We start from the raw sequence: 21,764 nt of genomic DNA, 5'->3' as shown, positions 1-21,764 counted from the left end.
TAAGACAACAGAGAGGACTGACCAACAACAGTGAACACAATTTCATTCTTTATAGCCACAGATATGATCACTTAGTGAGACATTAAACTCATCAAAATTGTCACCAGGTCGCATGCCTTCAGAGCACCACATTTTTCTCAGTGATGATTCTCTGACAATTTGTAAAGAAAACAAAAAAACCTGTTGACATCTTTATTGTTACATTGGTTTCTCAAAACACTAGGGGAGTCTTCCAGAAGTTGAATCTAATATGTGGTGTCAGTTCTGCTCAATCTATTGATTTCTAAAATTGATAGACACACAGTGAAATAGAATTTTGCCCATGTGGTGACCAGGGATTATTTCTGTCCATTAAGTAAATACAAACATTATTTTATATAAAACAAACATATCTTATGTATTAAAATATGTTTTAATCCTATGAAATTAAGTTGAAAGAATGATTCAAGAGTTCACATTTACTGTAGGATACTGCATAAAAGGCCCTGTGACTCTAGTTAGGCAAATTTGTATTTACCGGGGTACTAAACAAAATCTTTTGACAAGATCTAGATTAGATTCTTCATACACATCAATATATTAATAGGAATAATGTCTGATATCAGATCATGTCCAATGTGATAACTAGTTACAATGATCAAAACCGAGTTACAAAGACAAATACCCTGAATGACGAAAAGACTGATTCACAAGACACAGACTACATTCAGTGCCTGTTACTTACTGGTTGTGTGATCTTATGTGCACGATATATCTGCAATATTATTTACTAATAAAAATAATATTACATCTACTCAAAGGATTACTAAGGCAGACAAGCATGTCAAACTATTATGTTCTCTTAATGAATTGACATCCTCATCATTACGAAATGCTCAATTTTATCTCTGGTTATATTATTGTTCTGAGACCTAATTTGATATTAATACAGGCACCAACATTTTGGTTTTGCTGTTATTTAGTGTTTGCATAATGTATCTTTTTCCATCCTTTCACTTTTTATCTTAAAAGAATGTTTACCAGAGAATTATTATGTTCCAGGAAGAAAACATTCTAAACTATTAATAGCTTTTATTTCAAGATGTGATCATGTCCTTTAATTTCTCTTGATGGGTTTTTTATAGATATTTAAACTTTTCTAAAATAAAATGTTATCAGACATAAGAATTCCAGTTTCTGATCTCAGGACAGGCCTTGTACACAGGAAATCAACAGGACCGGCGTGGCTAAACATGAATAGTCTCACCTTTCATATGAAACTTCTTCCTGCAGAGTTAGAAGAAGGATGCTGTCAAAGCCAAAATTCATTTAAGTTTTCATGGTAAGTACAAGGAAGGCCATATATTCACACATGGTTGCTGCTATAACAAACAGATTTCTTAAAAAGTCACTGCCCCTTTCAACTATACAAAGCAATCTGCTCAAGTCTTCCCTTAGCCAGTTTAGGAATTCATATTTGCTCTCCTACACAGTTACAAATCCTAAGCCCTCTGGTTCAAAAAAATATTTTAATTCTTAATTGTGGTAAAGAACCTCTAACATAAAATTTACCCTCTTAACCATTTTTAAGCATACAACTCAGTAGTGTTAACTATATTCACAACATTGTGTAACAGATGTCTAGAGCTTTTTTCATCTTACAAAACTGAAACTCTGTACTCACAGGACAACTTCCTATCTCCGTCTCCCCCAACACCTGGCAACTTCATTCTACTGTTGAAGATTTTGACTACTCTAGATTCTATCCTTTGATTACTCTAGAATGTACCATCTTGCTATCTGCACTCTGTTCCTTTTGCCTTTTCTTCTTTTAGATAAACTGAGGGGCTTTTTTTGCAGTGTTTCTGGTTCATCTCCACTATTGGTTTGACAACTATATCTGGTTGTTTTGTGTGGATGGTTGCTCTAGAATTTACAACATAAACCTTTATCACAAGTTATCACTTAATGACTTACTGGCCTACCGTCAAATAATACCACACCATTTCACATGCGGTGGGAGAACTCTACTTATACTTCCTTCCATAACCCTGCCCTGTGCTGTCATTACTACTCATTTTCATTCAATATGTCATGAACTCCACCATACATTGTTATATTTGCTTTCAGCAGTCAACTATCTTTTAAAAAGATTTTAAAATTCTTTTATATTGACCCCTATGTTTACCATTACTCATTTCCTGTATAAATCTAAATTCGTACCTAGTATCCTTTTCTTTCTGCCTGCAATTTCTTTCTTCTTTCCTGACTGATTTCAGATAAGAAGACTGATTTATCTTCCTTCATATGAAAGGTGTATTTTTCGCCCCCTGGCTGCTTTTAAGACTATGTCCTTCATTACTTGTTTCTGGCAATTTGATTATTATGTGTTTTAGTGACATTCATTCTGCTTGGGGCTCATTAAACTTCCTGGGATTTGTGAGTTTATAGTTTCTATCCTATCTGAACAACGTCCAGCTTTTCTTCTTCAAATATTTTTTCTGATCTCCCTCTTCTTTAAAGTCCAATTGTATGTATGATAAGCAACTTTATATTGTTCCACAGCTGCTTACTGAAGCTCTGTTTTTATCTTCAGTCTCTATTTCTTTTCTCTATGTGCTTTGTGCTTTATTTTGAATAGGTGTTTATTTTTATTTATTTATTTTGAGACAGATGCAGTCTCACTCTGTCACTCAGGCTGGAGAGTAGTGGCACAATCTCAGCTTACTGCAGCCTCCACCTCCTGGGCTCAAGTGAGTCTCCTGCCTCAGCCTCTAGAGTAGCTGGGATTACAGGCATGAGCCATGATGCCTGGCTAATTTTTGTACTTTTTATTTTTTAGTGGCGACAAGGTTTTGCCATGTTGGCCAAGTTGGTCTCGAACTCCTGACCTCGAGTGACCCACACACCTCGACCTCCCAAAGTGCTGGGATTACAGGCAAGAGCCACTGCGCCTGGCCTATTTCAGATAGTTTTTATTGCTATGTATTCAGACACTGATCTTTTTTTATGCAATATCTATTAATGTCATCCACTGTATTTTTAAAATTTTAAATACAGTATGATATGCTTTGGAATTTTTTTCCCCTTCGAATTTCATGTGGAAATGTGACCTCCAATGTTAGAGGTGGGTCTAGTGTGAGGTGCTGGGTCATGGGGGCAGATCTCTCATTAATGACTTGGTGTTGTCTTCATAGTAATGAATGCGTTCTCACTCTTGAGTTCACAAGTTGTTATCCTGGCACCACCTCACTCTCACCACATGAGGCACCAGCTCCCACTCTGCTTTCTGCCGTGATTTATTTATTTATTTATTTATTTATTTATTTATTTATTTAGAGACAGAGTCTCGTGTTGCTCAGGCTGATGTGCAGTGATGGGATCTTGGCTTACTGTAACTTCCACCTCCCGAGTTCTAGCAATCCTCCCACCTCAACCTCCAGAGTAGCTGGGACTACAGGCACGTGTCACCACGCCTGGCTAATTTTTGTACTTTTTGTAGAAATAGGGTTTCACCACATTGTCCAGGCTGGTCTTGAACTCCTGCGCTCAAGTGATCCACCTCCTTTGGCCTTTCAAAGTGCTGGGATCACAGGCATGAGCACTTGGCCTCAGGTATTTCTTCACAGTAATACAAAAATGGACATACACGGTATATGTTTCATCTATTTCATTTTTTATCATTTTGCACCTTCCACTTCTCTTCTCATCATTTTCAGGTTTTCCTTCACATTCGTGAGCATATAAGATACAAAATAGATGTTTTAAGATCCTTGCCTATTATTTGTCATTTCTCAATGTGTTTCTATTGATTCATTTTTAAAACTTGACTATAAGTTCTATTTTCCTGCTTCTTTGCACATCTGGTAATTTTGACTGAATGCCAGACACTGTGATTTTTACATCATTCAGCACTAGATCGTGTATTCTTTGGAGTACATTTTTGTTCTGATATACAGTTGAGTGACTTGCAGATCAGTTTGGTCCTTTCAATGCTTGTTTCTAAGGTTTGTCAGGGTAAGTCCAGGGCAGTCTATTCCAGGACTAAGGGCCACTAAGCCGTGAGCCTTCCAAGCCCTCTTCCCAATGCCTCACATATGAAGAGGTTGCTCCACCCTGATTTCTGTCAGCTTTATGTGAGCTCCAAGAATTGTTCAACCCACTGCTGTCTGGCTGGCCTTTCCTTGCCTTCCTCAATACACAGGAAGATAAGTACTCACCAAACCCTTTAGTGGGCCCCTCTGGAGATCTCCAGAGCTCTCTTTTTGTGCAATTCCCTCCTCTGCGCTATTGTTCTTCTCACAAACTAGTTGTCCTAACTTCTCCAAATATCAAACTCTGCCTGCTTGGCTCAGTGAGACTGCGAGGTCCTACGTGGGTTCTTCCTCCCTGCTTTGCCGCCGGGAAGGTATCTCCAAGCAGTAACTGGAGGCCATTGTAGAGTTCCTCACGTTTTCTGCTCTCCTCTCACGGACCACCACTTGTTGTCCAATGTGTGAAAAAATATCTCTTATTTCATCTGAGTTTCTAGTTGTTTATGGTGGGAGTCAATTCCCACAGGAGTTAATACTTCGTGGTCAGAAGTAAAACTCCTCCAAAGGTTAAACAGGATATTTTGGCCGGATGCTGTGGCTCACGCCTGTAATCCCAACACTTTGGGAGTCGAAGGCAGGTGGATCACGAGGTCAGGAGATTGAGACCATCCTGCCCAACATGGTGAAACCCCGTCTCTACTAAAAATACAAAAATTATCTGGGCATGGTGGCATGTACTTATAATCCCAGCTACTTGGGAGGCTGAGGCAGGAGAATTGCTTAAACCTGGGAGGTGGAGGTTACAGTGAGCTGAGATCGTGCCACTGCACTCCAGCCTGGCAACAGAGCGAGACTCTGTCTCAAAAATAAATAAATAAATAAGGATATTTTTTGTGATGCACTTTATCAACTCTGAACCAGAATGCAAACATTAGCTCAAGAAAACACATCTACAGAGAAAACATGCTTGATGGTTCAGATTTTTAAAAAAAAATTCTTCCACAAAGACAACGAGACAAAGCAGACCATGGTCTTGTAGAAGCTGAAATATTCTGGAAAGGTTAATTTGCCTGAAATCAAAATGCTCAAATTACTCAGAGCATGAAATTTCCTTTAAAAATCTTCCTTTTTACAAAGCACTGACCCTATAAAAATGCAAATAACTCTTGGAAAGAACACTTTACATTCTCTTCAATTAATGAGATTGTGGTTAGAACTGGTCATCTGTTGGTACCTTGAACCATTACAGCACCATCAGAGGGCAGGGACATCTGGATTGTGGGTGGCAGGAGAATGCGGTTGAAAGAGAAAGTATATTGCTAAAGGGAAGAAGGGCAGACTTCTCAACTTCACAGCTTTGCCCGGGGCAGGCCCTGAGGGAAAGGATTTGTCTGTCTGCTCTATTTCCCTTGGGTACTATCTGTAATTACTATCACAGCTCATTGATTTTCAATTCCTTCTATTAATATATTTATTGGCCATTCTGACATTATTAAAATCAGTCCAACTCTGCATCTTTAGTGGAGGATATATCTTCTTAAAATATCAGTCTTGCAAGAGCAGATATTTCTTTCTGCTTAAAAAAAAAATGGTCTTCTCACATTAGACATAACAAAGCAACTGCAAATGTTTTTCTTTGAAGCCAGGTAGTGACATGCACAGATTTCACTACAGATCAAAAGATCTCAAGCAGTGGGTCATCAGAGAATATTAAATGATAAGCAAATTCGTATTTCCAAGATAATTCTATCAATTTAGCCAAACGCTGGCCCCTGTTCCACAGCAGGAGAGGAAATAATGAGCCCCTGTTAAAGGGTAATGCAAGTGGCATTTTTAATAATGCCCTTTTTTCACTTCTGATAAAGTCATTAAAGTAACACTGTCTTACTAAGCCTTTACACACAGATGTAAACTAGATCGTTAGTGTAAAATTAAATAGGTTTACTGAGGAAAAAAGTTAGGTTAATTGTTGGGTTTTTTCCCCCTAATGCTACTGAATTTTAATGTAATTTATTTCCTGCCTTAAGTAAACATTCCATAGCACATTTCCAGGTTCAGCTACAATACTTGCACTCATCTATATTTTTTTAATTAAGCCTAAGGACTGGAGTCTTTTTCAAAAAAGCACCCATCTCCAAATCCTCTCAATTCCACAGTGTGGCAAACAGTCTCTCACTTACAACAAATAGCACATGAATGAATCACCATTTATTGAGCCCTGCCTATTCATAAGCTCCTGTGCTGAGATGATGAGGAATAACAAGAAACATGAAGCATAAGCTCTGCTCTTAAGGAAGTTACATTACAGCTGGCTTCATGATGCTAGTCAGCTCTTTGTGATATAGAAATAGCTTCAACACTTTATTATTAACGTCCTGCAGAATGGTTTCTAAAAGTTACTGCAAGCTGCCTCTAGGGAAAAAACCAAGTCTCTCTTATCCTTTTTTGTTCTGCCTCTAAAATGAGGGAGTGCATAGGAATCTCTGGTCTGGCCAAGGTGAATATTTCCTGGTAGTTAAGGCATGGAGTATTGACGTGATCCTATACTTGTCTGCGGCAATGCCTGCACCCCTCCTAGCTACATGGCTATGGCAAAGAGGCATTAGGCTCTCTTCCCCAAGGATAACAGAAAGGACTCTGACTTCCACTCAATTACTGACTGCTTAGACCACTTAAAATTAGCGAAACACCCAATCTCTTTCCCTGTTTCTGCCACACTATTGCCGCTCTTCTCTACCGGCCCACGGATCAGACCTGTACCTGGTTCTACAGCAGAGAAGAGAGGCAGGATAACCAATGGCTTCAACACCCTTGCAGTTAATGTAGACACTCAGGTCAGCTCTTTCCCCGTGGCAGATTCCTCAGACTTAGGAAATAAACAGTGAGGGTGACTAAGAAATGTGGCTTTCAGGTCTCCCTCTGAGTCCTCTGCACCTATGTAGTTTTCAAAAATATTTTTATTTAGAGAGTTCATCTTTTCTTTTTAAAACATTTTAAGAATTTCAAATACACAAAATTAGGCAGAATAAACTATTTTCATTTCTTTGGTTCCATTATTCTGTGTTTATTCTGTTATTGATATTATTATATGTGTTCCATTATTTCACATCATAAACTCTAATCAGAATTTGAAACATTCTTCCAGATATGCTTAAATGAAAATTCAAATGAAAAAAAAAGTGTTCTAATTTCAGATCTACCCTATATCTACTTGGAGAATTATGAATTAACACAGATGTCGAAATCTTACTAGATACCTTATGAGGATTGCAGCAACATAAATGAAAGTAATAGGGCCTTTTTCTCCTGTCTTTCTTCTAAAGGAGAACATTGACTCAGCACCCACCAAAGGCAGGCAGGCTCCTGCGAGGATGGGTGGTTAATTCCACCTTCCAGGTGAGTAGGATTAGAGGAGAGTAAGGATGACCCACATAGCTTGTACCAGGCTGAATACCATCTGAACTCAGGTCTTTCTCACTTTGAAGTCTGTAAATTTACACTTCCATACATAGGAAGCTTCACTGCAGTAAGACTCTTAAATGCATAAATAGAAAGGCTTTGTCTCACCCCTTGCTCCTCACCAGGATCACAGAATGACAGACTTTAACTGGCAGGAAAGGCCTCATCTCTAGCACCCCCATTGTATGGATGAGGACATAAAGGCCTGGAGATAGAAAATAACTTCCCAATGTCATTCAAGCTGGTAAACTGCAGGGCCAGGAATAAAATCACGTAGTATATCTTTGGGGCAGTATCCTCTATATACTGCCTTATAGCTGAGTGTGATAGTTTTAATACTCTTCTTCTTGTTTCAGTCCTTTGCTTAATAACATGTTAGAACATCCAAAGACTAACAGCATTTGGGACGCTCTTGTAACAGCAGGGCACATACACCAAAGTCACAGACAAAGTCATTCAAACACTCCTTGCTGTGCCCCTGAAGTGTATCCCAAGAGAACATGCCCTTCCTAGAGACTGCCAGCAGCATGTGCTGTGTTACCAACAAGCAAGAAGAAAACTGAAGTCACATTTTAGGTGACTGCAATAATCATCTGCCTAGCTTTCACTTAACTAAAAATTCAAGAGTCAGAGAACTCCAAACAGAAGGCACACAGAGGTGGTGCCCATATGCTACCACACCTATCTAGTTGACATGGCTACAAGATGAGGACTCCTGTCACCAATGAGAACACGTATTTCCAATATTTACTATTTTGATTTTTACATTCACAATAACCCTATGACATAGAGCAGGCTGACAATTATCTATTGACTGGTTTTATATTTTTCACCATGCTAATTATAATGCCCAGAAAAGTTGAATAAATAATGTATTTACCATGTGCCAGAAACTACAAGAGATACAAACCAGAAATATAAGAAATAGTCCTTGTCCTCTAGGAGTTTACACTCTGATTGACGACACATGACCACACACACACAGCATAAATCTCATTAAGAGAATGAGGCAAGGCAGCCAGAACTTTCCAGAGAAGAGACGCAGGCCTGTTCCCAGTCTGTCTTTAACTTCTGAAATGTGCTCCTCAGGTCCTGAATTCCTTGGAGGGGTGGGGAGACATGCAGAGTCCGGCTGACAGCAGAAGACTTAAAGGACTCTTTGTAACACACAGCAGACAACAACTACATGCCTTCCTGGTGCAGTGATACACAAGGGCATGTAGAGTAGCATATCTTTAAAATGCTGCGTGCAGCCTGAGAGAAATATCGGCTTTTCTTCACCAAAAGATTGAGATGAGTATCTATTTCTTAAAGATAGAGTACCAAAACTAGGTTTTTCAGAGTGATTATACATTCCAACCAATGTACCACTTTCAGGCTTTCTTCAAGCTTTCTCATTCATTGCTGTGACACAGACAAGTTTCTATCAATTTTTGTTCATTGTTAATTAACATGTTTCATCTTTTTCAAAAGTCCATAATCAGCTGGGTATGGGTCTGAAACCCCAGCTACTTGAGAGGCTTATGCAGGAAGATCACTTGAACCCAAGAGTTTGAGTTCAGTCCGGGCAACAGAGCAAGTAAAACCCTATGTCGTAAAAATAGATAAATAAACAAATGCCCATAATTGTACATGTGAGTGTAATTATTTATTGAAATTTCACTAATGTGTTTTTCTTACAAAGAATTAAACTTCAACCAGCCTTGAAGTCATAAATGAGGAAAAAGTCATGAAATATTCAAACTTCTAGATCTCCTTATCTAAAAATAGTTCTAAGATTCTGAACATTATATGGTATATAACACCCACCTCATCTTCTCCAATGAAAAACCCAGTAAAGTGGCCAAAAATGAAAGTCACCAAAATTCCAGATTTTGTTTTAAAGAAGAGTTGATTTAAAGCATTACAAAAGTGTTAAAATTGTATTCTAATAGAGTTAAATCATCATACATTTCATTAAACACTACCGGCTGATTCTCCTGAAGCTTTGCTACAAAAGAGAATGAAATTATATCTGTCATATATTTAAGAAGTACACATAAACCCAAAAGGAAAAAAATAAAGTTCTATTTCCCTTCAACATGCACAATCTAAAATACCAACATCAGCTCCATTCACGAGGAGTAAAATTGATTTTCAAGAACAGGCATTAGGCAATACCTATGAACCCACAACTTTTCATGTCCCTATCTAAGGACAAAAAGACGTTTTCTGTAATAACGTGACATGGGGTTTTTACTCACACTGCAGAACTGCTGGGAATACTGGCTTTTGTTTTTTTGTGCACTTAAATCTTTCAGGTAGACCTTACCTTGAAACCGAAAAAAAAAAGGGGGAAAGAACTATATGGATATTGTTAAAGATTACCAGGACTGGTGACAGCAACCCACTATTCTGGCTTTTACCATTGGTCCGGGGCTACGCTTCTAACTGATTTGCTGTAGTTTCTGCCTTCCTCCAACGTGCATAGTTTGAACAGACTGTCTGTTATTTCAAGCTGAAGAAATTATTGTGAAATACAGACTGCTTTTTCTTTTTCTTTTTTTTTTTTTTTGAGACGGAGTCTTGCTCTGTCGCCCGGGCTGGAGTGCAGTGGCCGGATCTCAGCTCACTGCAAGCTCCGCCTCCCGGGTTTACGCCATTCTCCTGCCTCAGCCTCCAGAGTAGCTGGGACTACAGGCGCCCACCACCACTCCCGGCTAGTTTTTTTGTATTTTTAGTAGAGACGGGGTTTCACCGTGTTAGCCAGGAAGGTCTCGATCTCCTGACCTCGTGATCCGCCCGTCTCGGCCTCCCAAAGTGCTGGGATTACAGGCTTGAGCCACCGCGCCCGGCCTACAGACTGCTTTTTCACTTTTTCTCCCCATGAGCAGTGGGAAAAGGCTATCCTTTCTGAATAAGATGCTAGACTCTATATGAGTTGAGCAGAAATTTATTTTATTAAACTCATGATAATGCAACTAGATTAAGAAATGAATTAAGAAAACAGAACTCTAAAGAACTAAGATAAATCCTCCCCATGGTTAGGTTAATCAAAAAAGGTTAAAACTATCTATAAGGTTTGGAAGATACACAGAATTTAACTTAGTGAATCCAGCTAGGAAGTCCAGTTGAACACATGATGTTTTCTGAAAGGTTGTCTACACTGAACCAATGTTAGTAATTGCCACAGTCTGCTCCCTCATGATCCTCTACTGCCTGTGTCTTGGGCTGAATCTATATGAGTTGGTCATTATATCATGTCTAGGACTGTGGAGTCATGTTATTGGTTGACATACTCCACAAAGTTTATTTCAGAGCTAAAAACGTCAACCCAGAACATAGAGGTGAAAAGACATCTTTTACCACGATAAGGCTCTGTTCAAACACAGGCTTACAATGAAATAAATTATATTGACATGCCACGCACTCCGCTACATGATGCTCAGGTAGGCAGAAGTTATTGAAGAGACCCTCTAAATACACCATCCGGATCCATAACCTTGAATGTCCTCATTATGAAATCCTTTTGGGACATCAATACCCTAACCCTTTGAGTGGGATCCTGGATGCACTCATCCACATCGATTTTTATACTCTTAAACAGTGAGATTTTATTCACATTTAAAATTTCTTTTGAACGTTCAAGTACAAAACATTGCTAATTTTTAGTAATGATGTTTTAATAAGAGAGACACTGATAAGGTAAAGGTTATATACGTATTTATGTCCTTCTGTCAGTCACCTGTGCTGCCTCAGTGGTGGTGGTTTAATAAGATAGGTAGCCAATAGGCACTCAGCCCATGAGCAGTGCTTTATCCCTTAAAATTGCCAATGCTGCAACCAATTATACTGCTCTTATGCTCTTAACTAAACCAGTGAAGACATTAATGTTCATTATAAAATCTATGTCATTTAAAAAAATATGCAGTCGTAGTCTTTATATTTTCAGTACCCATAAATTAATTCATTGGTTTGGCTATGTATTGTTAAATAATCCTTTTGATTTAAGACATTTTTCCAATTCAGTGACCTCATCAACTATCCCCTAGTACTCCTACAGTAAGAAAGGGCAAGTACAAATGTCAAAAGAGAAGCCCATTCAACAAACAGTAACATTCTCATAGCTGTACTTTGTCATTTCCTGATTAGAATCAACCAGACTATGATGACACTAAGGTTATATTCCCAACTGATTTTTTAATACTTCCTCTTTGCTTTGGATTTTTATTAGCTTTTCAAATCATTTACCAATTTAGATATAGCCATATGGTTCTCATAATGTCACCATGCCTTCCAACTTTTAGGACACTATCCCTTCCAAGGAAATAACAGTTGAGGTTGCAAATGGATACAAATCAACTACAATCTCAGATTTTTTTTGTTTGTTTGTTTTAACCTGAGAGAGAAAAGCTTAAGCAAGGGAAACCGTAGAAGTGCTCTGCAAACCTCAGGATACTCTGCAGAAGAATGCCACTCTCATCAAAAGGAGTGGGGCATTGCTGGAAACTTGTGCTTACCCCTTGTTCAGATTCCAAAAGCTCTGTTTTGACTCTGACTGCCGGCATCCCATCAAGCATTAACATTCTGTTCTCAAAGGTGTTGATATTCTGAAAACAAAAGGGAGAGAGAAAGATTCAGCTCTAAAGCATTCAAAAGAGGACCCCTGGGAGAGTCTTCCCTCATTGTAGTACATTTAGTACTGCTAACCTAATTTTTTTAAACAATAAAGATAATTAAATGAGAATATTGGCATAACCAATTATCCCCCTACTCTGAACTTTCATTTGAAATAAAGACCAAGCAGTTGAATTAATCAGTCTGATTCTCTGACCTCTGGGTTGGAGGTCAGACTGTAATAAACTAGAGTATGGAAACCTTACATTAATTTATATGGGGCTGCAACAATTCATCACACTTTCACAATAGTGGAAGGAAACAGAAGGCAAGTTTTTCTCTTCCCTTAGTTCTGGAAATTGTATTGTGCGAAGATACCCATAAAGGAGAAAATCACATAAAAATTCATAAACTCTCATTATTAGTCAAAGCCTAAATCATTTAAAAGCAAGATAATTCCATACGTTTAATTTTTATGTCATGGTAATTCTGGTCAAATGAAAATTTCTACCTATCAACCTCCAAATATCTACTTTACAAACAACCAACATAAATCTTAGATTAAGAGTGAATTTTTAGGCTGAACTAAATAACAAATAATTATTTGGTCTTTATTCTGGTATATGTTTTGCTCAATTTACCACCTCTTGAAAAGAAAATCTTATTTATATTGTAGCTCAATAACATTTCAAACACCATTTATAAAAGATTAAATCAAGGTTATTTTCTATGTAATTGTCATTGCCTTGGGGATTTTCTACAGTCAGCAACCAAGGAAGGGAGTCAGAATCACACATCAGTGCTCGCATAAGGCCCAAATCAGGCTCATATTTTTAAACCTGTTTAGAATGCTAATTTCTCTGTTACATATTGACTCAACTACAAATCTGATAGAACTAAATTTGATTGAGATTTTAGGATGGTTATTTTTATTTAATTACAGAATGTAACCACAGGACACTAAAGTGGTCTTATCAAGGAAAAAAATCAGTTTCTAAATATTTTGCCTACCTGGTGAAAAAAGTGAGTATAATTTCTAAATCTTCAAGTGTTCACTTTTAATATAGTCGCTTTTCTACAAAAGAGCAAGTTAAAAAAAAATAACTGGACCGGGCACAGTGGCTCATGCCTTGTAAACCCAGCACTTTGGGAGGCTGAGGCGGATGGATCACCTGAGGTCAGGAGTTCGAGACTAGCCTGGCCAACACGATGAAATCCCGTTTCTACTAAAAGTACAAAAGTTAGCTGAGTGTGGTGGCAGGTACCTGTAATCCAAGCTACTCGGGAGACTGAGGTGAGAGAATCACTTGAACCTGGGAGGTGGAGGTTGCAGTGAGCCAAGATCGCGCCATTGCACTCCAGCCTGGGAACAGGAGTGAAACTCCATCTCAAAAATAAACAAATAAAAACAACTCTCCTTTCAACAAATTATAAATTACATGTTCTTATTACCAAATGATACCAACAGAGTGCAGTACAGTGAAACTCTACTTCTCATATTTCTTGACTCTTCTTTTTGTTAAGAAAAATGTTCCAAGAAATAAAATTTACAGAGTCTCTTATCATAAATATTTGCTGCAAGGAATCAACAAGGAAAAGCAAATTTACTCTGGAGTTAATGAGCATTTAAAAAGTCTACACCACCTAGTTTACTAGGTGATAAAAAGAAGAAAACAAATTACTGTCAATATTATTTCCCTATAAGTGTTCGATATTTTCAAAACTGGCAGGATACTTTTAAAAAATTTTTGCTTTTGACTTGTCCCTTTTTTTCAGAATTTTACATCTTAATAGATAATTTAGAGTAGAAGGAACTGTGGTATATTACTGGTGAGCTTAGGTGAGTTGTTCTAAACTTGAAACCCTTTCATGGAGGCCTGTGGGTTGTTTTCACATGGGGCAGGGATCTCAAATCCTAACGTGTCACTGGCTTCCGTGGTTGGCAGCAGCCAGCTTGGCTTACCACCATCCAGTCTCAGGAAAGCCTTCCTGCAGCCGGCCAGCCCTTGACTCTCTGGAGTCTGGCAGCAGCTCTAGGAATCCACCTTAACAAAGCACCCTGTAGGCTGTTTGGCTGGTAGACAATGAAGGATGAGCTGATATTGCTTCCTACCCTGGAGGAGTTCTTGCCCAGATGAAAAGGCAAGAAAATGCCTTATAAGGAAGGCCCAAGCAAAAGAGGAGAAAAGACAAAGAGCGATTCTGGAAAAGCAGATTTAATGAACTGTTAGAATCTGATTAGAGGCTAATGTCCCTTTTAGTGCTTTGTACTAATTTACAGCTGATATACTTTAACCATTTTCCCCACTGGCTGTGACAAACTCATTAGTTTAAAAAATGCAAGCTAACCAGAGTCTTTGAAGTTAAAAACTGGTAAATCATGAAAACCTGACTGGGTCTGTGTTCCACTTAACACATTTAAATATCACTATATATTCATGATGGTTTTTCTTTAAATTTTTATTGTTCTTGAATAATTCTACATGTGTTAAAGTCAAGATGTACAGTTTAGTTTCATGTACAAGTGAAAAAAATAAAACATTCTCGATTTTTTAAGAAATCAAGTTTTCCTGGAAATCTTTCTATGATTTTCTAGAATCATTCACTGCCACAACTATAATAAACACCATAAATAACAACGTTCACAGCTGGGGAACTATGCTTCAACTGTTAAACTCTTTCAACTAGTGCAGATTCAATCTGTATATATGCCTGTTGCAAACACATGTGAAGCACATTCATCTCTGCATTCATGGATCTAACCCCAGTTCTCATAAACAACAGCATTCAGTATCACAGCGTGCTCCAAACTATCTAGGAAGGTGTGTGATTTTTAAACAACACATGGTAATTACACAGCATTGACAATACAGTCCTTGAAACAAAATATTGATAACTTTATCTCTCAGAGCTAAGATCAGATACATATAATCTCAGATGATCATAGACTTTAAATATGTAATAGAGTCCAATAATTTGGAACTGCTGTCAAACATATCTTGGCATGATCTTAATCAAAACACATTTGCTGTGGAATCAATAGCTCAACTGATTCCCAAGAGATAAAATTACAGTCATCAATTTTAGTAATGTAGTATTCTTTGTATATTTACAACATTTTGATGTTACACAACCCTCAAGAAATACTTTATGTATGCTTATACACTTGTTTCACAAGTGAATTATACCAATTAATGAAAAATCATCCATAGAATTTGTTAGTTGGCTGTTGACCAATTTCATGTGCATGGGATGGTAAGGGTACTCTTGATATCCCATTTACCAAATATGAATTGGCAACGGCCGGGCGTGGTGGCTCACTCTTGTAATCACAGCACTTTGGGAGGCTGAGGCAGGCAGGTAACTTGAGCTCAGGAGTTTGAGACCAGCCTGGCCAACATGGCAAAGCTCCGTCTCTACAAAAAATACAAAAATTAGTCAGGTTTTGTGGTGGGCGCCTGTAGTATCAGCTACTCAGGAGGCTGAGGCAGGAGAATCATTTGAACCCGGGAGGCAAAGGTTGCTGTGAGCCAAGATCGTGCCACTGACCTCTAGCCTGAGCGACAGAGTGAGACTGTCTCAAAAGAAAAAAAAGAAAAAGAAAGAGTTGGCAACACAGTAGTCGAGCTGACATTCGCTCTCCCTGTCAAAAACCATGTAAGCACAACAGCCATTGATCCCAGCATCTCAAAATATTCTGAATGTAATGTGCAGCAAGGAAAGGGACTGATCGTCAATGACCAGAACTCATAAAAACACACAATATGCGTGACTTTCCAGGTCAACTCCTACAATGTGCCCCCCTAACCACCCAAGGCAGGTCTTTTCCTCTCTCTCCTCCTGACCTTGACTCACTTTGCACAACTGGCAGCAGCTCTAGGAATCCACCTTAACAAAGCACCCTGTAGGCTGTTTGGCTGGTAGACAATGAAGGATGAGCTGATATAATAAGGAGTAATAAGGAGCTAGCTAGTCAATACTTAACAGTTCTAAGCTTTTAAACAAGGTTCCTGTCGTAAGTCAAAAATAACTGCTGGTGTCTGTTTTGCTCTTTCTAGATACAGGATATATGATATATTTATTTAAATATACATCCACTTTAAATTCATATTCAGGTACAGATGATGAGAAATAAGAATATGTCGCCCTGCCCCATGTCCACATTATGATAGACAGTGATGTAAGGGACATATGAACAGTCAAGATTCACCACATCAAGTTGCTTGGGACACTTTCATAGCAGATTCTTTTTTTTTTTTTTTCTAGACAGAGTCTCACTCTGTCACCCAGGCTAGAGTGCAGTGGCATGATCTCAGCTTACTGCAACCTCTGCCTCCCAGGTTCAGGCGATTCTTGTGCCTAGTGTCCTGAGCAGTTGGGATTACAGTCATGCGCCACCATGCCTAATTTTTTCTATTTTTTGTAGAGACGGGGGTTTCACCATGTTGGCCAGGCTGGTCTTGAACTCCTGGCTTCAAGTGATCCATCTGCCTTGGCCTCCCAAAGTGCTGGGAATACAGGCATGAGCCACCAGGATGGCAAAGCAGATTCTTAAAGGTTTACAATGCAAGAGTGCCAACTGGTTAAAAGTAACATCCTGTGGGTACCTCTTCCTATAGAAAAAATATCAGAATCAGATTACAGGGCAATTAGGCGTTTGCATAAAAAAGATTTCTTAGAGAAACCAACTGATCTCACCTCTACCCTAAAAACAACAAACACCAATCACAACAGCAATTTTTTTCAAGCCCTTCTGCAGACGTGCCAGTTCCACTAATAGGTTAACAACTAACTGCAAAACGTGTGCTCATATACAAGCAAATGAGTGAATTCCTCCCTCTCTCTGGGTAAGTGTTAACAAACCTAATAGATTGAAATAATGTTTAGGTAATTATTTCAGTTGTCTACTGCTATGCAACAAATCACACAGTGGCATGAAACAACAATCATTTTATCATTATCTTGGTAACAAAAATAATACAGATATTTGCATATTTACTGTGAGCCAGACCATGTACTAAGAGTTGTGCATATAGCTGCTCATCTAATCCTCACCGCAACCCAAGAGATTGATGCTGTATTATCTTATGTTGAGGCATCTGAGACACAAAGAGGTTAAACTGTCCAAGGCCACACAATTATAAAGCAATACAGCTGTGGTGAAAACCAATGAGTCTGACCCCAAGCCAGCACTCTTAACTACCATACTCTATGTACCTACCTGTCCACTCACTTACCTTTCTCTACATGAATACACACTCCTAATATAATAGAAAAAAAATATGAACACCTTATTGAAGGTCCCAACACAGACACTCTGGAATCTCAGTAACAGCTCCTCCCTGAGCTAAGCTAACTTAGTTATGGAACTAAATGTGAAACTTGTGGTCACCGGTGAGTAGCAATGATTTGGAGAATCAAGGCTTTGGTTTCAAAGCTATTTCAAAACTATTAATATTTTTTTCCCTTTAAGTCAAGTTTTCCACATATTTTCTTAACTTGATGAGATTATATGTTTCTATCCTAGCAATATCTCATAATTAATTTAGCAAGTAACTTCATCTGCTACCCAGCTTTTAAAGAATATTCTTGTCTTTGGCGGCTCACTCAGTATTTTCACAATGGTTTCATGTACTTCGATGAAAGAGTAACTTCACCTTCTACATTTTATACTCAGGACAGACACTTCTCAGCATTACATTTAATTTATAATGGCTCAGTGTAAAAACATCCTTTTCTCTACTCACATATCCTCACGCTGACAACTCAGCTTCATAGAGGGCATATAACTAATCAAAGTGCCAGAAGTGGGACAAAATAAGCATCCCTTCAAACACAGACTTTGCCATTCTAGCCCAGCCTTTCATCTTACATTCTTTTGCATATTGGGAGAATGGATAACAATGTCAATAACTGTATTTTATTAACAAAAATAAGAGTCAAAACCATAGGCCTACTGGGACTCCCAACTGAAATCCCCCATATGTTTCCATGACCCAAATTACATTATTCTGAAATATTTGTCTTCAGTTTCAAAAACAGAATCCTTCCACTAAAAACCTCACATTGAAGCACATAGAACAGTACCTCTCCTAAGGACTAGTAAAACTGTCTGTGTAATGTAGCAATTTTTAATTTCCTGATAGCAATGATCAGCCTGTTTCCTATGTTGGTAAAGTGCTAAGCTATCACAACAATGTGCAGTTATATACTAATATTTAAAAAAAATATTTCCTATTAGTGATAGTTGCTGAACTAGCCATGAAAAGCAGATGTTCTTATTCAAGTTGCAAATGGATGCTTTTCAAAAGGGCAACCAATCCAATCCAAACTGGGAGCCAAAATTGACTACTGGCATTTCCAAAGGCCTCAATACATTTTTAAGAATTACAACAGATCCACGCCTACTTTCCTGGGCAGAGGATAGTTAAAATGACATCTGAGCTTCTGAATAACACTTTTCATCCCAGCATTTACATAAATTATAATAGAAAAGTATTTCTGTCATTCATACTCTGAAAAACTACACACACTTGGGGGCTGTGAGTTGGCTAAATATTTCCTTAAATATGCAATGAGAGCCTCTCCTGTGCCCACCATTCCAATCCATCTGCACCACAGTCATGAACCATGGATAAAAGTAGTGGTGAGAAAGCATGAAAATATCAGGGCAAGAGAAGTATTAACGCACCACCAACCAAACCCTAGAGAAGGAGGACAAAACTTCAGTTCAGTTGAAGAGGTATTAACATTATGAGGAGAGATCCGACATGTGGAGGCAGGTATTAGAGTAGAGATGGATTTACAAGTAGGTTTGATGTCAGGTAAAGATGAGAATTGACTTCAGTCCTGGAAAAGGAAGCCAGAAGCAAGATCCTTTCTGGGAGATGAGGCTAGCAGAAACTAATTCTCAGGACCTACCCCCAACAGTCCAGAGCTAGGAAACAGGAGTAGAGAGAAAGCAGAAAGTTGGCCAGGTGCTCCAGTCCATGATGCTGGGCTTCCTTCTCTGGGCACATGCTTAGACACAGAAGCCAGGCACCAAGAGCCTGGGCAGAAGTGCCAATGCAGCACACAGGCCTCATAGACGATCAAGAAGTACATTTGCAATACCACCACAATATCCTCACAAGGCTCCCTAATTTTACAAATTATAACAGTTATAACAATAACATTTATTGAACATATGTAACAGAGGTTGTTTCATGTGCTTTACATTCATTGCATCATTCATTCATACATTGATTCATTCACAATATACTTATTTAGGGCCAGCCACTGTTTCCGTTATTTAGGATATACCAGTGAGCTAAAAAGAGAAAGTTTTGTGGAGTTTCATTCCAGTCATTTAATTGCACATCAACTTTTTTTTTTTTTATTACAGCTATTTTAGACAAGAAAATTATTAAAGTTTGAAGAGATTATATAATCTGTCCAAGATTATGAAAATGATAATGAGTCTAACTTCAGGATGACAATCAATTTTTCACTGCTTCCAGGGATAGAGATCCTCAACGCACAGGGTACTTTAGCACTGCTACAAAGCTGTGTAAGCCTAGAACTGTGCAAGCAACTCTGCCTAGTGGGTTTCAGGCTTCTAATATATCAAGAGACCAAGCACCACAGTTGAGGTGGAAGCAGCAAGGCAAAGGCAAACTGATCTCATATACAATGGAGAGGAGAGCTCCAAGCTCATTCTGAAGTTCTTGCCCTGACCTACAGCAGGTGCCTCTAACCACTTCCCTAACCCCATTGTCCGCCATTCTGCTCAGGCTACATCTTGACCATATCAAAAATGCTCCTTCTTCCAGGACTGTGGGCATTCTATTCAATCACAGTATTCACCACTACCTGACAGACTCTTTATATGCCATTACATTAGAACGTAAGTTCCAGGAGGACAGAGAGTTCTCTTTTTGTTTGTAACAGTACTCCTATCCTAGACTTGAAACTTACACCATCAAATAAATAAATATTTGTTGGACTAATGAAAAAATACAAGATCCAATCATTCTCCAGGATCTAGGAGATAAGCTAGTTGTTGACAGATGGGATGAGAATTGGCAAAAATCTTAAGAGATAGGAAATTCCCCATATTGGTGAATAATAAAACAGAATTTGGCATGGCTAAAACATAATGTTCATTGGAGAAGTAACTAGAGATAAGACCAGAAAGGTAACTTGGAGTCAGGTCATGAAAGGTTATATCAGTCCCTTCTCACATTGCTCTAAAGAACTACCAGCTACCAGGTAATTTATAAAGAAATGAGGTTTAACTGACTCACAGTTCTACAGGCTGTACACGAAGCATGGCCGGGGAGGCCTCAGGAAACTTACAATCATGGTAGAAGGCAGAGAGGAAGGAGGCATGTCTTACATGGCTGAATCAGGAGGAAGAGAGCAAAGGGGGAGTTGCTACACACTTTCAAGCAACCAGATCTCCTGAGAACTCACTCACAAGACAGTAGTAGGGCGGTGGTGCTAAATCATTAGAAACTGGCCGGGCGCGGTGGCTCAAGCCTGTAATCCCAGCACTTTGGGAGGCCGGGACGGGCGGATCATGAGGTCAGGAGATCGAGACCATCCTGGCTAACACGGTGAAACCCCGTCTCTACTAAAAAATACAAAAAACTAGCCGGGCGAGGTGGCGGGGGCCTGTAGTCCCAGCTACTCAGGAGGCTGAGGCAGGAGAAGGGCGTAAACCCGGGAGGCGGAGCTTGCAGTGAGCTGAGATCCGGCCACTGCACTCCAGCCTGGGCGACAGAGCGAGACTCTGTCTCAAAAAAAAAAAAAAAAAAATCATTAGAAACTGCCCCCATGATCCAATCACCTCCCACCAGGCCCCCAGGTTAAAATTTGACATAAGATTTGAGTGGGGACACACAGCCGAGCCATATCAAGCTTCTTATATGTTACGGTAATTCATTTCTTCAAAACTGTTTCTGTAATGCCTGTTGGGTGCTACTTGCTAGGGGTGCAAGTGAGCAAGACAGAAAGGCTCTCTGCCCTAAGAGAGCTTGATGTAAAAGGGGAAGAAACATGTATGGGCATCACATAACAGATGATGAGGAGTCATGAAGGCTTATTAAGCATAAGCTAATGTTTAAGCATTGTTTATAGAAAGACAGGACTAGAAGCAATTCGGTAGCTGACTTACAAAGATATCTGATGTGATACAAAAGAAAGTACAGCCAGCTCACAGCCCATCACAACAGGACAGGGGAAGAGGTGGTGTGGCAGTGGGAAGAAAGAGCAGGAAAAATATTTGAGAGACAGTTCATAGCTGTACAGCCTTTGATGACTGAGATGAAGGAAGTGCTGGTGGTAAGAAAGAGCTAGGAGAAGAGTGTCAAGAATAACAAAGATTTTTCTAGATTTTCCACCAAGTTTAGTTAAGACAGGAAACCAAATAGGAAAAGAAAACCATTTCACATTTCTCCTATATCCCTCCAAGGACCTACTACATTCTGGGATACATGAATATCTGGGTGTAGTATTCAATTTCAATATATTTTGCTTACCTAAAATCTGTTACACAGAGGGAAAGATCTCTCTTAAGCTGTGCAGGTTCGAATCATGTAAAAGAGACTAATAAAGTCAAATTTATCCAAACATGAAAATACAAGTTTGGTTAAAAAAAAAAATGCTATCAACCAATCCTCTGATTAGCCACATTTTCTAAAAAAAAATTGACTA

The 21,764-nt window shown here is 38.8% G+C and overlaps 1 protein-coding gene across 6 annotated transcripts in view; it reads right to left on the bottom strand.

Annotated features, from left to right (window-relative positions):
• KLF12 (Kruppel like factor 12) overlaps window positions 1-21,764 on the bottom strand; it is a 472,578-nt gene that overhangs the window by 264,473 nt on the left and 186,341 nt on the right. For all 6 annotated transcript variants that reach the window (XM_023186345.2, XM_023186338.2, XM_023186329.2 and 3 more), the window contains one exon: window positions 11,972-12,061. In XM_023186345.2, the coding sequence (XP_023042113.1) occupies window positions 11,972-12,061 (90 nt within the window). The remainder of the gene's footprint in view (window positions 1-11,971; window positions 12,062-21,764) is intronic.

This window comes from Piliocolobus tephrosceles, chromosome X, assembly GCF_002776525.5.
Source record: "Piliocolobus tephrosceles isolate RC106 chromosome X, ASM277652v3, whole genome shotgun sequence".
Lineage (NCBI taxonomy): Eukaryota > Metazoa > Chordata > Mammalia > Primates > Cercopithecidae > Piliocolobus > Piliocolobus tephrosceles.
The sequence above is the reverse complement of the archived record's forward strand: the minus strand, read 5'-3'. Positions and strand labels throughout refer to the sequence as shown.